The sequence below is a fragment of the Lithobates pipiens genome, unplaced genomic scaffold (assembly GCF_037356315.1).
Source record: "Lithobates pipiens isolate NorthernLeopardFrog02 unplaced genomic scaffold, aLitPip1_a1.2 Scaffold_3, whole genome shotgun sequence".
Taxonomy (NCBI): domain Eukaryota; kingdom Metazoa; phylum Chordata; class Amphibia; order Anura; family Ranidae; genus Lithobates; species Lithobates pipiens.
Genome location: NW_027507790.1, coordinates 17,823,476 through 17,837,609, shown reverse-complemented (window position 1 = coordinate 17,837,609; position 14,134 = coordinate 17,823,476). Strand labels below are relative to the sequence as shown.

General features: G+C 44.0%; 1 protein-coding gene across 7 annotated transcripts in view; it reads left to right on the top strand.

Annotated features, from left to right (window-relative positions):
* The window catches only part of GIT2 (GIT ArfGAP 2), a 174,787-nt gene that overhangs the window by 23,946 nt on the left and 136,707 nt on the right, over positions 1 to 14,134 (top strand). For all 7 annotated transcript variants that reach the window (XM_077461335.1, XM_077461334.1, XM_077461341.1 and 4 more), the window contains exons 2-4: positions 2,866 to 2,999; positions 10,847 to 10,959; positions 11,226 to 11,331. In XM_077461335.1, coding sequence (XP_077317461.1) covers positions 2,866 to 2,999; positions 10,847 to 10,959; positions 11,226 to 11,331 — 353 coding nt within the window. The remainder of the gene's footprint in view (positions 1 to 2,865; positions 3,000 to 10,846; positions 10,960 to 11,225; positions 11,332 to 14,134) is intronic.

Here is a 14,134-nt window from a genome sequence, read left to right as displayed (position 1 = left end):
TTAATGAAATAAGAGTGAAAGAGATTAAACAAATTTTACTACATAAGCTGTACCTGTTTATCTGCAGTCTTCTCTTCTCTACATCCATTCAAAGTCCAGATTTTATAAAGCTTGTCTAAGCTTTTGGAATAAAGGGGGTGAAGATCCAAAGTTACACTCTGCAGAGCTCAGGGAGAAGAGCTCTGAGAGTGGATTGGAGGGGAGGGTCACATACGTACCCTTCATGCAGCACACAGGAACAGAGCTGAAACCATCCTTTTTCTCTTGGGGTCAGAAATGATTGCTCTTAACTTAGACCAGTACAATCTATAGAGGGATATGTTTTGTTCATATTTCATGTCTGAAGTCTACAACCACTTTAAATGAGTTGTAAAGGCAGAAGGTGTTTTAGCTAATAAAAAAGCCTTCTGTGTGTAGCAGCCCCCCATTTACCTACCTGAACTCCTTCTCTCTCCAGTGATGTCCATGAACCCCTCAGCCATCCAGTACACTCCTCCTGATTGGCTGAGACAGAGCAGCGGTGCCACTGGCTCCCGCTGCTGTCAGTCAGTCAGCCAATCAAGAGAGAGGGGGCGGGGCCAGGTCGGGCTCCATGTCTGAATGGATACACAGAGCTCTGACTCGGCTTGGGTGCCCCCTGTAGCAAGCTGCTTACTGAGGGGCACTAAAAGAAGGGAGGGGCTAGGAGCAGTAAAGAAGGACCTGAGTAGAGGAGGATTGGGGCTACTCTGCAAAACAAACTGCACAGAGGCAGCAAGTATAACATGTTTGTTATTTTAATTTTTTAACAAGCCTTTCCATTCACTTTAAAGTATAACTAAAGGCTCCTGTATGACAGTCTGAACAAGTAACAAATCCAGTTACTATGTGATGCACAGGCCTCATAAAGTAAAAAAAAAATACGTCCTTTACCTTCACTGATGCTAAATCCTCCTGTATTTGTGTCACAAACCTCTCTTCCCAGACACTGCAGCTCACAGTAGGAGGATTTTTGCAACAGAGGCAGTGTTGTCAATCCAGAAATCGGGGCAGGACTAGGTGCTGATTGACAATCTACAGGCTTGCGAATCTGCAGTGATAATGCTGAAGGCCAAGGCCTTTTCTCTTGATTCACTAATGTGAGTTCAATATTTTCCCACTGGATGCATGGAAGTAAAAAAGCTAAATTCTCCTAAAGATGAGCTCTCCTATCTTTTGAATGGGGAGAAGGGATATCCCTCTGGAGCACATGCAAGTCCTGCTATCTATCATAGCAGTGGCAGTCTGTGCATGTGCCGATACAGCAGCAGTTGTATGACAGTTCATATGAAAATGCAGCCAATTGTGGGATTTTATACAAAGCCATATGTCTTGAATCTGGTGAGTTATTAACTTACTGTAACGTTGCCTCCATTGAGGATTTTATTTGTTTGTAACAACCTGAGCCATTGTAGCCTGTATGGAATGGCTACTGGATTAAATTGATTACGTTTATTTTATTATAAGGATGCAGTTTCCATTTTTGAGTTTATGATTTTATAATATTTAGATTTATCAGTTTTTTTTGTTTTGTTTTTTTTTCTTCACCCGCCTTCCAAATAAAAGATATTTAAAGGCAAACATGCATGTAAGCAGGTCAACTCTGAGGAAGAGAGCTTGTCCCTCGAAATGCGTCAAAAGATTTGCACCTACCACATATTGCTGCAGTTGCTAAAGAGTTCTTATTCAGATAAGGGTCTCTGGAATGGGAAGAGGCCTGTTAATGTAATCCTTCTGTGAGTATTTAAAAAAAAAAAAAAACTTAAATTTTAGGTCTCATGAGGCCGGGCCTGAAAAAATCCTGCCTTTACATGCGCTTGACTTTTTATTTTATTTTTTTTCAGCCTGTAAATGAATAATAATGAAAAAAAAACAGTTGTGATTAAATACCACCAGAAGTAAGCTCTATCTGTCTCAAAAAATGATAAAAATTTTACGTCGGTACAGTGTTGCGCGATCGCGAATTTTGTCATTTAACCGCATACTGTCCCTCATATGATGGCCAGGCAGCGTGGCTCTTGTTCTGGGCAGGCGTCATATGACAGTGCATACCAGCTCATTATGCCTTTCCCCTTGCAGGTGTGTTAAAAAAAAAAAAAAAAAAAAAAAAAAGTCAGCAGGTTTACTCCCGCTTTAATATTGCACGATTGCGAAATGGTGAGAAACTTCAATGTGCCATATTGCCCATAGGCAACATTTTAAAAGCCTGTGAATAATGGCTCTAGAACTATTGCTCTCACTCTGCATGCACAGTTCTAATATACAATGTGTAATTCAATCACAGTTTTTGTATGTTTGTGGGACGTTTTATTTTATTTGGGGGAAGGGGCATCTGCTAGGTGTTACTTTTAATTTTTTTTGTTACTTTTTTCTTCACAAAAATTGCCATTGCATGGGTGGCTAACAAGTAATTTTTGTGACTGATTCTCTCTGAGACATCACTGAAGCTAATGGTGCAAAGATCATGCATCGGTTACTTTTTTTCCTGACTACAGTGGCTGGGGGAAATGACAGCAGAACTCAAATGCGAGGTGGCTTCAGGGGAGTAAGAGTAAATGGACAGCTTGTGTTCCTCCTTACTACCTGGCAACACCCACCATGCAGGTCCCAGGCCTGCTGGTGGGGCAGCGGAGCCTGGTGAATATGGCAGGGGTGTACAGGGTCAGGCTCTGTGGAAGCAGTCTATTGACTGTTTAGCTGCTGGATTGCTTCCATCTTTTTTCATCTCGCTTCTGTTTGTATGCTTGTTCGTAATTTTATTTTTGTTATACATATTGAATTGCTTGTTATAATTGCCTAGAAACACTTTTTAAATGATTGTATTTGTATTCATATTTTTATTTGTAGATCCTCGCTGGGCGTCTATTAACAGAGGTGTCTTGATATGTGATGAATGCTGCAGTGTACATCGAAGCCTGGGACGGCACATCTCACAAGTGAGGCATCTTAAGCACACCCCATGGCCTCCAACCCTTCTGCAGGTAATGGCTTGGTCATTTATTTGTTTTTTTTTTGTTTAACCAGTGGGTTGAACGATGATAAAATTGACCCTATTCCCCATTCCACATACTCCAATGTGGATGAGGGAATCACGCCCACTAAACCTATGTATTCTGACAGTGGGGAGACTTCCCAGCCACTAGAATACACTAATCAGCTCAGCCAGCTATAGCCAGCAGTGCTGATCGTGCGGAAACTTTCAAACATCAATCAGTAGATCAATTTGTGTATGATCAGCCTGCCCATACATGGATCGAAATTCGTCTGATCCCTGATGAACTGCATGAATTTTGGTCCATGTATGTCTGGTTTTAGTTTCACACTATGTTGGAGCTTCAAATGCCTAGTCACTACAGGCTATTCTTCCCACAAAACACACCCCATCTCTCTCCCCCCTTTGATGGCATTTAAAAAAACAAAAAAAATCAATCTACCTGTGTGACATGGACATTACCTATTGGCTCTCCAGGAAATGGACCAAAGTGTTGATATCTTGCCTAAGGGACTGGCCATCGAGGCCAAATCTGCAGTACTGGATTACCAATTCCCAGCACTCAGAAAGGGTGCCAGCAAGGGATATAAATAGCAGACTTGGTTGAGTATAAAATGCCTTACAAAAAACACACGTATTTAAAGAAAAAAACTCGGAATGGGTTGGAAGCGAGCAGGTGGGGGTGAACCAGTTTTGCCTAGAAATGCTTTTTTGGCAGTTACCCCATTTATTTGTGGGTTTCTGCCCTGTGCTATGCAGTGCAGGTTTTTTGTCTACTTGCAGATTTCTGTTTTTATAAAATGCTATACCTGACCAAGTTTTTCCCTTTAACCACTTTGACTTTGCACACATGTAAAAATCTGCATTTTTTTGGCTATAAAATAACATAAAACCTCTAGAAAGAGGCCCCTATAGGCGACTGTAAAAACCTTTCTTTACTGCTTATCATTTTAGAGTTAACTTTGTGCCCTAGAATTATTGCTCTCACTCTGATGTTCGTGGCAATTCCTCACATTTGCGATTAACATAAACATGCTCGACAGTGTGCGCATTTGCATTTATGGGGCAAGGGGCGCTCTCCCCCCCCCTCTTGCGCGCTCTCTCTCTCTCTCCCTCTCTCCTATATAATTTAGCTTTTTTTAAACGTATTTATTTATACAGCCACCCAACCGCTTTTGCCGGAAGCCAGCTTAAGAAATGGAGCACATGGTTATGGCTGTTATTGCAGCCATGAACTTGTGCTCAACCCTTCACACGCAGTTCACGTACATAGTTGAACTGACATGAATATGGGATATAGACCGGTGATATTTACACTACACTCTTATCTCTTTCGACCTGTCTGTCATTTGTTGCAGTAATTCTTTTTATAAGCTGAACCAAACTGCTAACATGTTTTGTGGCCCTGAGGGGCTTTTGCCATAAAGTACAAGCATGCTTAGCATATTTGCACATTATGGCAAACTTGCTTATTGCTTTGATGCAACGTCCGTGCATGCAGACAAAGGGTCATTCAAAATCTTGTTGAAACTGCTCATTGTATTCTTCTGTTCTGCTTTATGTGTTAAGGTTTACTGGTCAGTCTCGGTGGACTCTTGCTGACTAGTTAATGTTGATGTGAGCAAAATCCTTTACATTTTTAGCAATTTGTATTTTGTAATTTCCTTTTTTGTAGATATACTACTCTGACATAAGACCATTGCACTCATATATTTTTTTTTCTGTCCAGCACCTCTCTCTGATTGTTCCTGCTTTGCAGTAAGAATGCAAACTGTTTTTCCCAAGTGTTCTTCCAGGACAGCCCTTGAGAGATGGAGCTCCTCCCATCGACACAGGAAACACATTGCCACAGTTCAAAAGGCGGTCCCTCAGGTCCCTGGGCAGTCATTTGTGTTTCCTCCGTCGGAGGAACATGTTGCCAGGAACCTGGAGGCCCCTCTCAGGGGCTGCCTGAGAACCTGTTAGCCATGAGGGACCGGGTCCTGTTTTTTGGCTGCAGTATTGGGTCCATACCTTTCTTTGTGGCTCGGGTACCATCCAGCTGATTCGGAGCAGACCCGTTACCCTCCTCCTTCCAGTGCCGAGGTGGCCAGGGGCAGTATGGCGCCGGTTTCCCCCAGGAGCGGTGAGTGGAACCTTCCATCCCTGCTCCTTGTTGCGGTGGGGTCGGAGACGCCGAGCGTCACTTCCGGCGGAACCGCGTTATCACTGCGTGCCGAGACTTCCGCTTCCGGGTCTCTAAGGGTACAAGGAGGAGAGGGAGAGCCAGCGCTGTGCCTGTGAAGCCCGACCAGCGTCCAGCTATACCGGATTAGCGGCGGGATTCGGAGCATCAGAGGGGGACCATGGAGGCTATTCCCCAGGATACTCCGGCGGAGACAGGCACCAGCCAAACCCAGGTAGGCTGCTGGGCATGCTATTACTCTGGTGGAGTGGTGGTGTTTGTAGGCTGGGCCCTGTAGTGCCCCACGGTGGCGGTTTACTCACAGTGAGGTTGTTTGTTAGTGGTGATTCTAAGAGGGACATGGTGCTGACGCTAAGAAATCCTTTGTCTTCTTATTTTCAGGCTAAAGAGATACCAAGGGAAGACAAGACAGGCCGCAAAAAGTGCCCTAATTGTGGGAATAGGTTGTCCTCTGGCTCTAACAAAGCCCTATGCAAGCAATGCATTGCAAGCTTGCTTAAATCTGAGGCAGATTCCCCTTTAGCAAAGTTTTTGGGCTCCTTTAAAGAGGAAATGGCGTCAACCTTTAAGTTCCTCCGGGAGTTAATCACTGACGTGGGATCAGCTGCAGCTGCCTCCACGAGTAAAACAACTATAATCTCATCCTCACCATGCCTTACAACACCCAGCTCAGGGGAGCCCCGTATGGTCAGGGAGCCTAGCCCCACGTTGATTAGCCCCGAATCCTCTGACACTGACTCAGGTCAGGAAGAGGATCAAGCAGCATCTAAAGCCTCAAAATATAGCATCTCTCGAGGAAGTAGATGAGCTAATGGGGGCTATCTATGATACGCTGGAAATTGAGGAGGAAGAAACTCAGTTATCCAGACATGATCAAATGTATGAGGCTCTGGGGAAAAAGAAAGCAAGGGTTTTTCCTATACATAAGGTGCTTTCTGACCTTGTCCTTAAGGAGTGGTCTGAACCAGATAAAAAGGTTTTCTAAATCCCTTAAGAGAAGGTTCCCTTTTGATGAGAGCCCAGAGGCGGTCTGGAATAAAAATCCTAAACTAGACGCCCCTCTGTCCAAAATCTCAAAGCAGGCTGATCTGGCCTTTGAGGATATGGGCCACCTGAAAGATCCCATGGACAGGAGAACAGACATTGTCTTAAAGAGGGCCTGGGATGCCTCTATGGCAGGCTTAAAACCAGCTCTAGCCACTTCCTGTGTAGCTAGAAACCTGGAGTTCTGGTTATCACAACTACAAGAACACTTAAAGGCAGGCACTCCTAGGGGGGAGCTTTTGAAATCCTTCCCTATGCTTTTTAAGGCCACCAGTTTCATCTGACGCCTCCACGGACTCCGTAAAATTTACGGCTAAATCTGCAGCACTTTCAGTGGCAGCGAGGAGGTCAGTATGGATGAAAACCTGGGGGGGAGACACGGCGTCTAAAACCCGCCTGTGCAGCGTCCCTTTTACAGGAGACTTAGTCTTCGGGCCTGAATTAGACTCCGCCTTAGAAAGGACGGCGGATAAAAAGAAAACCTTTCCCGCAAAAAAAAAAAATTTCAAAGAAAATTTTTTCCCTTTAAGGAACCCTCTAAATCAGAGAAGAGTTCAACCCCCAAAAAACATTGGTCGGGACATAAAGGGAAAGGGAAAGGGGGCATACTGTTTAGCCGCCCCAATCAGGATCCCAAACCCCAGTGACGTCAGGGTTCCTGTGGGAGGAAGATTAAGCAAATTTCTTCCACAATGGGAAGAGACAACCTCGAACGAGTTTGTCTTAAATATAATAAAAAGGGGTCATACGCTGGAATTTCACAGCAACCCTCCTTCCAAGTTTCTGGTGACAAAGCTTCCAAGTCACTCAGAAAAGGCCAGGGCCTTACCTTTACTAATAGGGGAAATGGTGGATCAAGAGGTATTGACACCAGTCCCTATTCAGGAACAAGGAGACGGTTTTTACTCGCACATTTTTGTGGTAAGAAAGCCGTCAGGGAGATTCAGACTAATTATGAACCTCCGACCACTGGATCGCTCCATCCGTTACAAGAGATTTCGGATGGAGTCCATTTATTCCATAAAGAATCTCCTGCAGAAAGAGACATTTATGGCAACCCTGGATCTAAGGGATGCTTATCTGCACATTCCAATAAGGGAGGAATGCCAGAAATTCCTTCAGATGGCAGTGCAGATAGACACAAAGGTTTACCACTTTCAGTGCAGAGCACTTCCCTTCGGTCTATCATCCTCCCCGAGAATCTTTACCAAGGTTCTCGGAGAGGCTTTAGTTCCTCTGAGGCTTCAATCAGTCTCATTTATCCCCTACCTAGACGATCTGCTCCTAACAGCCCACTCAGAGAGTCGTCTTTCTCAGGACCTGGAATTGACTCAACTCAGCCTGAGTCGATTAGGGTGGATTGTCAGTCAGGAGAAATCCAAGACAACCCCAACACAGGAGATCCTGTATCTGGGTTACTGGATCAAGTCTGTAGATCAGAAAATTATACTGCCGGAAGAAAAGATTTTGAATCTGTGGCAGAGAATATCTTTTCTTCAATGCAACCCCAAGTGTACGGTGAGGGAAGTAATGTCGGTCTTAGGTCTTATGACGGCAGCCATTCCAGCCGTACAATGGGCCAGGTTCCATCAAAGAGACCTTCAGGGTTTTCTGTTAGAACAATTAAAAGGCAGAGATCTGGAGGAGGAGGTATCGATCCCCTCAAAGATAAAACGCTCCCTCTGGTGGTGGAAGGACAGGGAGAACCTAAACAAAGGGGTTCATTGGGTCCTTCCTATCACTTCAACACTAACAACAGATGCGAACAGTTGGGGCTGGGGAGCCCACCTCGGCTCAAGCTGGGTCCAGGACAAGTGGACCCCGGAGGAGAAATGTTTCTCTTCCAATTGGAAAGAGCTAACAGCAATCCTGAGAGCTGTTCTAGCTTTTCACCCCGCAATACAGGGTCACCATCTACAAGTCCGTTCAGACAATACAACGGCTGTAGCATACATAAACAAACAAGGAGGTACCAGAAGTCCTCGTTTGATGTTGGTAGCCAGACGCATTCTCCAGTGGGCAGAAGCCAATCTGGAATCCATTTCTGCAGTTCACCTGAAAGGGGAGCTGAACAACAAGGCGGACTTCTTGAGTCGACAGAAGATTTCGAACCAAGAATGGTCCTTACACCCAGAGGCATTCAATCTCATAACAGCTCACTGGGGAGAACCAGAGGTAGACCTTTTTGCGAGCAAAAAGAATGCAAAGGTTCCCAATTTTTTCTCGCTAAACCCAGGAGATCAGCCCCTGGCGGTAGATGCCTTGCAAACTCCATGGACTTTCAGTATGGCGTATGCATTTCCCCCTCTTCATCTCATTCCGAGGGTCCTAGCAAGATTCCTCAAGGAGAAAACCTGTTTTATTCTAGTAGCACCTTTTTGGCCCAGGAGACCGTGGTTCACAACGTTGCTACAATTGACAGATTGTCCGCCTCTAAGACTTCCCTACAGACAGGACCTCCTGTCGCAGGGACCTCTTTACCATCCGCAGGTCGCCACACTGAAGCTTTCAGCGTGGTTACTGAGGAGGAAATCTTAAGGAGTAAGGGCCTGTCAGATGAGGTAATTGCGACCTTACTGCAGAGTCGCAAACCAGTCACGAGGGCTATTTACAAAAAAGTCTGGAAAAAATGTAATAGCTGGCTGAATAGCCGTGACATAAATACGGCTAATATTCTACAGTTTTTACAGGAAGGTGTAAACAAGGGTTTAACCCTAAGTACTATTAAGGTACAGATAGCTGCCTTAAGTGTGTACCTAGATGAACGCTTACAGGAAAATCCTTTTGTTGCTAGATTCTGTAAGGCAGTCGCTAGACGTAAGCCAGTCAGAATCACAAAAGTCCCATCCTGGGATTTAGCAGTTGTGCTAAAAGCTTTCTTGGGGTCACCCTTTGAGCCTATCTCAGAGGCCTCCCTAAGGCTTATTACATTTAAGACAGTACTCCTGGTGGCAATCACTTCAGCACGTAGGGTCAGTGAAATCCAAGCCCTATCCATCAGGGAACCATTCCTACAGATCCTAGAAGACAGAGTCATACTAAAGACAGACCCTGGGTTCTTACCAAAGGTAGCATCTAGCTTCCATAGGTCCCAAGATATTGTCCTCCCTTCATTTTGTCAAAATGCAGCAAATGAGAAAGAGGAACGTTTTCATTTATTGGATGTGAGGAGGTGTATTCTAGAATATCTTAAAATAACAAATCCATTCAGAATCTCAGACTCCCTTTTTGTCCTTTTTCCCGGACAGCGTAGGGGACAGAAAGCTTCAAAAGTAACCATAGCTAGATGGATTAGGCTAGCTATAGCAGAGGGGTATAAGGCCTTGAATAGAGATCCTCCTGAGGGTGTTAAAGCTCACTCCACAAGAGCGTTGTCTGCATCCTGGGCAGAAAGAGCTGGTGCCACCCCGGAGCAGGTATGTAAAGCAGCCACATGGTCAAGCTTTTCCACCTTTACCAGGCATTACCGACTGGACTTAATGTCTAGTCAGGATCAGGCCTTTGGGAGGAAAGTCCTCCAGGCCGTGGTCCCCCCCCTAATCTGGTAAGTACTTGGGGATCCTCTCAAGGGCTGTCCTGGAAGAACACTTGGGAAAACTGGAGTTAGTACTTACCGGTAACTCCTTTTCCGGTGGTCTTCCAGGACAGCACGATCCCACCCTTTATTTGATTATAGTGATGTACTAATGTTATTACCTGTTATGGTTTATATGTTTTTCAGTTCCATCCTTCGGTTCTTGGTGAATGACTGACCAGGGACCTGAGGGACCGCCTTTTGAACTGTGGCAATGTGTTTCCTGTGTCGATGGGAGGAGCTCCATCTCTCAAGGGCTGTCCTGGAAGACCCCTGGAAAAGGAGTTACCGGTAAGTACTAACTCCAGTTTTGTCCCTTTGGAGCATGTTAAAGCAAAGGTATTGCATGTTAATACCCCAAAGGTATTCATCCTAACCCCCCCCCCCCCCCCCCTTACTGTATTTTGGATTTTTTTGGGGGGGGGGGTACGTAGTTCTGGCAGGTACCCACTCCCACTTCCAGACCCCTACTATCTTCCTGTGCCAGGAAGCTGCGGGACCATTCATAGGGCACATCACAGCTCACAGATGCACTGGTAAGTTGGCTGTGAGGCCGCAAGGAGTCACAGCCGGCTTCCCACAGTTGACACTCTGGCACTGGGAACCTGAAGACCGGTGAAGAACCAGCCCAGGCGAGGACAGCTCTGGATCCCTGGACATGTGAGTGTCTGTTTATTAAGTCAGCAGCTACTGTTCATTGTAGCTGCTGACTTAACATTTTTTGAAACCTGGCTAAAGCTCATCTTTAAGTTGTTCTTGCAGGTTGTCCAAAAAGCTTCATAGATGCAATCATTAAGCTTTGCTAAATTTTACTGGTATTTGTAATGAGGAAGAAGGTTGAGTGGTGGCTGATTGTGACACTTTCGGCCTTCAGTGGGGAACAATAGCAATATGGACAGGTTCAGGTGGTTTGTTTACATGCTCTAAAAAAAAAACCATGAGATTGTTGCTAAATCCAGCTGAAAATGAGGCCTTAGGACTGTCGTAACTATATGAAGTGTTATCCCTCAACACCTGCTATTTTGATGTTTAGATGGTCCAGACATTGTACAGCAATGGAGCAAATTCAATCTGGGAACATTCTTTGCTTGACCCAGCATCTATAATGAGTGGAAAGCGTAAAGCCAACCCCCAAGATAAACTTCAGTAAGTTGAATCCTTTTTCCCTCTGAACATAAGTAAAAATTGTTTCTATAAGGAGCATGTGGCTGAGTTGTTAGTTTTTTTAGAGATTTTAAACATCTTGAAGAGGATTGCCACAGTCCTTTAAAGCAGACCTTCATCCTACAGCATATGTCATGTTGCCTTGCCTCATCACACTCCACCCTTTTACAATTGGACATAAATGTATTTTTTAAATTGGTGCAATTTATTTGGTGTTCCTTGTTTAATATTTTTTTCCCCCCCTACAGTCCAAACAAGGCTGAATTTATTAGAGCTAAATATCAAATGCTGGCATTTGTTCACCGATTACCCTGTCGAGATGATGATAGTGTTACAGCCAAAGACCTTAGCAAGGTAAATATGTAATTCCTTTCCTAGTTTTGTGCATTTGTGTCTAGTAAATAGATTTGTAGACCCATGGTATGCTGTTGTCGATGCCTCAGTGATCTGTGCAGGTGGAATAAATTTGCTACTGAGCTGTCCAGTTGGCAGCTTGCAAGGTTCTGAATGCTGAAACGCTCTATGTTCAGGACACTGCATTGCCAACCTTTCCAGAGCATGTGTTCAAGTAAGAAAGCCTTTGAACACCAATGAAGGGAGGTTTAATTTTGCTCCCACTGAATGGCAATTGTCTGGTAGGAGTAAGTATTACTGCTACCAATGAGATGGGGTTTATTATTGCTGCAATTGTTACCAACACAAGTGAAATGGGTTTAATGTTTCTGTCACTGTCACCAACATGAAGGGGTTTTATTGCTGCCAGTTGCACCATTGAAATGGGATTTATTACTGCTGCGATGACGCCAATGAGCAGGGATGTATTACTGATGCCACCAATTAAATTTTTTATACAGTGCCTTGCGAAAGTATTCGGCCCCCTTGAACTTTTCAACCTTTTGCCACATTTCAGGCTTCAAACATAAAGATATAAAATTTAAATTTTTTGTGAAGAATCACCAACAAGTGGGACACAATTATGAAGTGGAACGAAATCTATTGGATAATTTAAACTTTTTTAGCAAATAAAAAAACTGAAAAGTGGTGCGTGCAAAATTATTCGGCCCCTTTACTTTCAGTGCAGCAAACTCACTCCAAAAGTTCAGCGAGGATCTCTGAATGATCCAATGTTGTCCTAAATGACTGATGGTGATAAATAGAATCCACCTGTGTGTAATCAAGTCTCTGTATAAATGCACCTGCTCTGTGATAGTCTCAGGGTTCTGTTGAAAGCGCAGAGAGCATCATGAAGACCAAGGAACACACCAGGCAGGTCCGTAATACTGTTGTGGAGAAGTTTAAAGCCGGATTTGGATACAAAAAGATTTCCCAAGCTTTAAACATCCCAAGGAGCACTGTGCAAGCGATCATTTTGAAATGGAAGGAGTATCAGACCACTGTAAATCTACCAAGACCTGGCCGTCCCTCCAAACTTTCAGCTCAGACAAGGAGAAGACTGATCAGAGATGCAGCCAAGAGGCCCATGATCACTCTGGATGAACTGCAGAGAACTACAGCTGAGGTGGGAGAGTCTGTCCATAGGACAACAATCAGTCGTACACTGCACAAATCTGGCCTTTATGGAAGAGTGGCAAGAAGAAAGCTATTTCTCAAAGATATCCATAAAAAGTCTCATCTAAAGTTTGCCACAAGCCACCTGGGAGACACACCAAACATGTGGAAGAAGGTGCTCTGGTCAGATGAAACCAAAATCAAACTTTTTGCCCACAATGCAAAATGATGTGTTTGGCGTAAAAGCAACACAGCTCATCACCCTCAACACACCATCCCCACTGTCAAACATGGTGGTGGCAGCATCATGGTTTGGGCCTGCTTTTCTTCAGCAGGGACAGGGAAGATGGTTAAAATTGAGGGGAAGATGGATGCAGCCAAATACAGGACCATTCTGGATGAAAACCTGTTGGAGTCTGCAAAAGACCTGAAACTGGGACGGAGATTTATCTTCCAACAAGACAATGATCCCAAACATACAGCAAAATCTACAAAGGAATGGTTCACAAATAAACGTATCCAGGTGTTAGAATGGCCAAGTCAAAGTCCAGACCTGAATCCAATCGAGAATCTGTGGAAAGAGCTGAAAACTGCTGTTCACAAACGCTCTCCATCCAACCTCACTGAGCTTGAGCTGTTTTGCAAGGAAGAATGGGCAAGAATTTCAGTCTCTCGATGTGCAAAACTGATAGAGACATCCCCCAAGCGACTTGCAGCTGTAATCGCAGCAAAAGGTGGCTCTACAAAGTATTAACGCAAGGGGGCCGAATAATTTTGCACGCCCCACTTTTCATTTTTTTATTAGTTAAAAAAGTATCAAAAATCCAATAGATTTCGTTCCACTTCACAATTGTGTCCCACTTGTTGGTGATTCTTCACAAAAATAAAATATTTATATCTTTATGTTTGAAGCCTGAAATGTGGCAAAAGGTTGAAAAGTTCAAAGGGGGCCGAATACTTTTGCAAGGCACTGTAGGTACCGTCAATTTACACAGCACTTTACATATATAGTGTACGTTCACATCAGTCCCTGATGCCAATGTCGAGGGTTAGAATTGCTGCCACTGACACCAGTGAAGGAGAGTTTATTATTGTAGCCACTTAAACCAGGGAGTGGAGGGGCCCCCAGTGGGTTAAATGTCCAAGAAGTGGGTTACTACCCCTGTTAATAATAGTGATTTTTTTTTTTTTTTTTTTTTTTTTATTTAATTTAGATGACCGTGAGCTGTAAATCACTGTAAAGCTGTAAATAGCAACAGCAAGTAAAAGGAGATTTATTAAAAGTCAAGAAAAGGATGGAAAAAAATGCATTTCAAGGACAAATTACCAGGGTGTAGTGAGAGAAGCATGTGAGGCAAGGAGATGCAAGGTCACAGATCTTATCAAACAGTTTTAAATTCCCTCTAAGCTCATATTTGTAAAGGAGTAGCTTGGTGTTAAAGTCATTTAGCAAAGGGAGGAGATGTCTGTTTCCACCTAAGGAGAATAAGTTTTTTTTTGTTTTTTTTTTTTGTTTTTCTAGTGTAGACGAGTGGAAATCCATAAAGCTTTGTAGTGGGCATATGGTACGGAAATTTTTCCAGCAAGCCAACTAAATACATACATTTTGGGGTTACAAACAAAGTTTACTGCCAGCTGACATTCATTG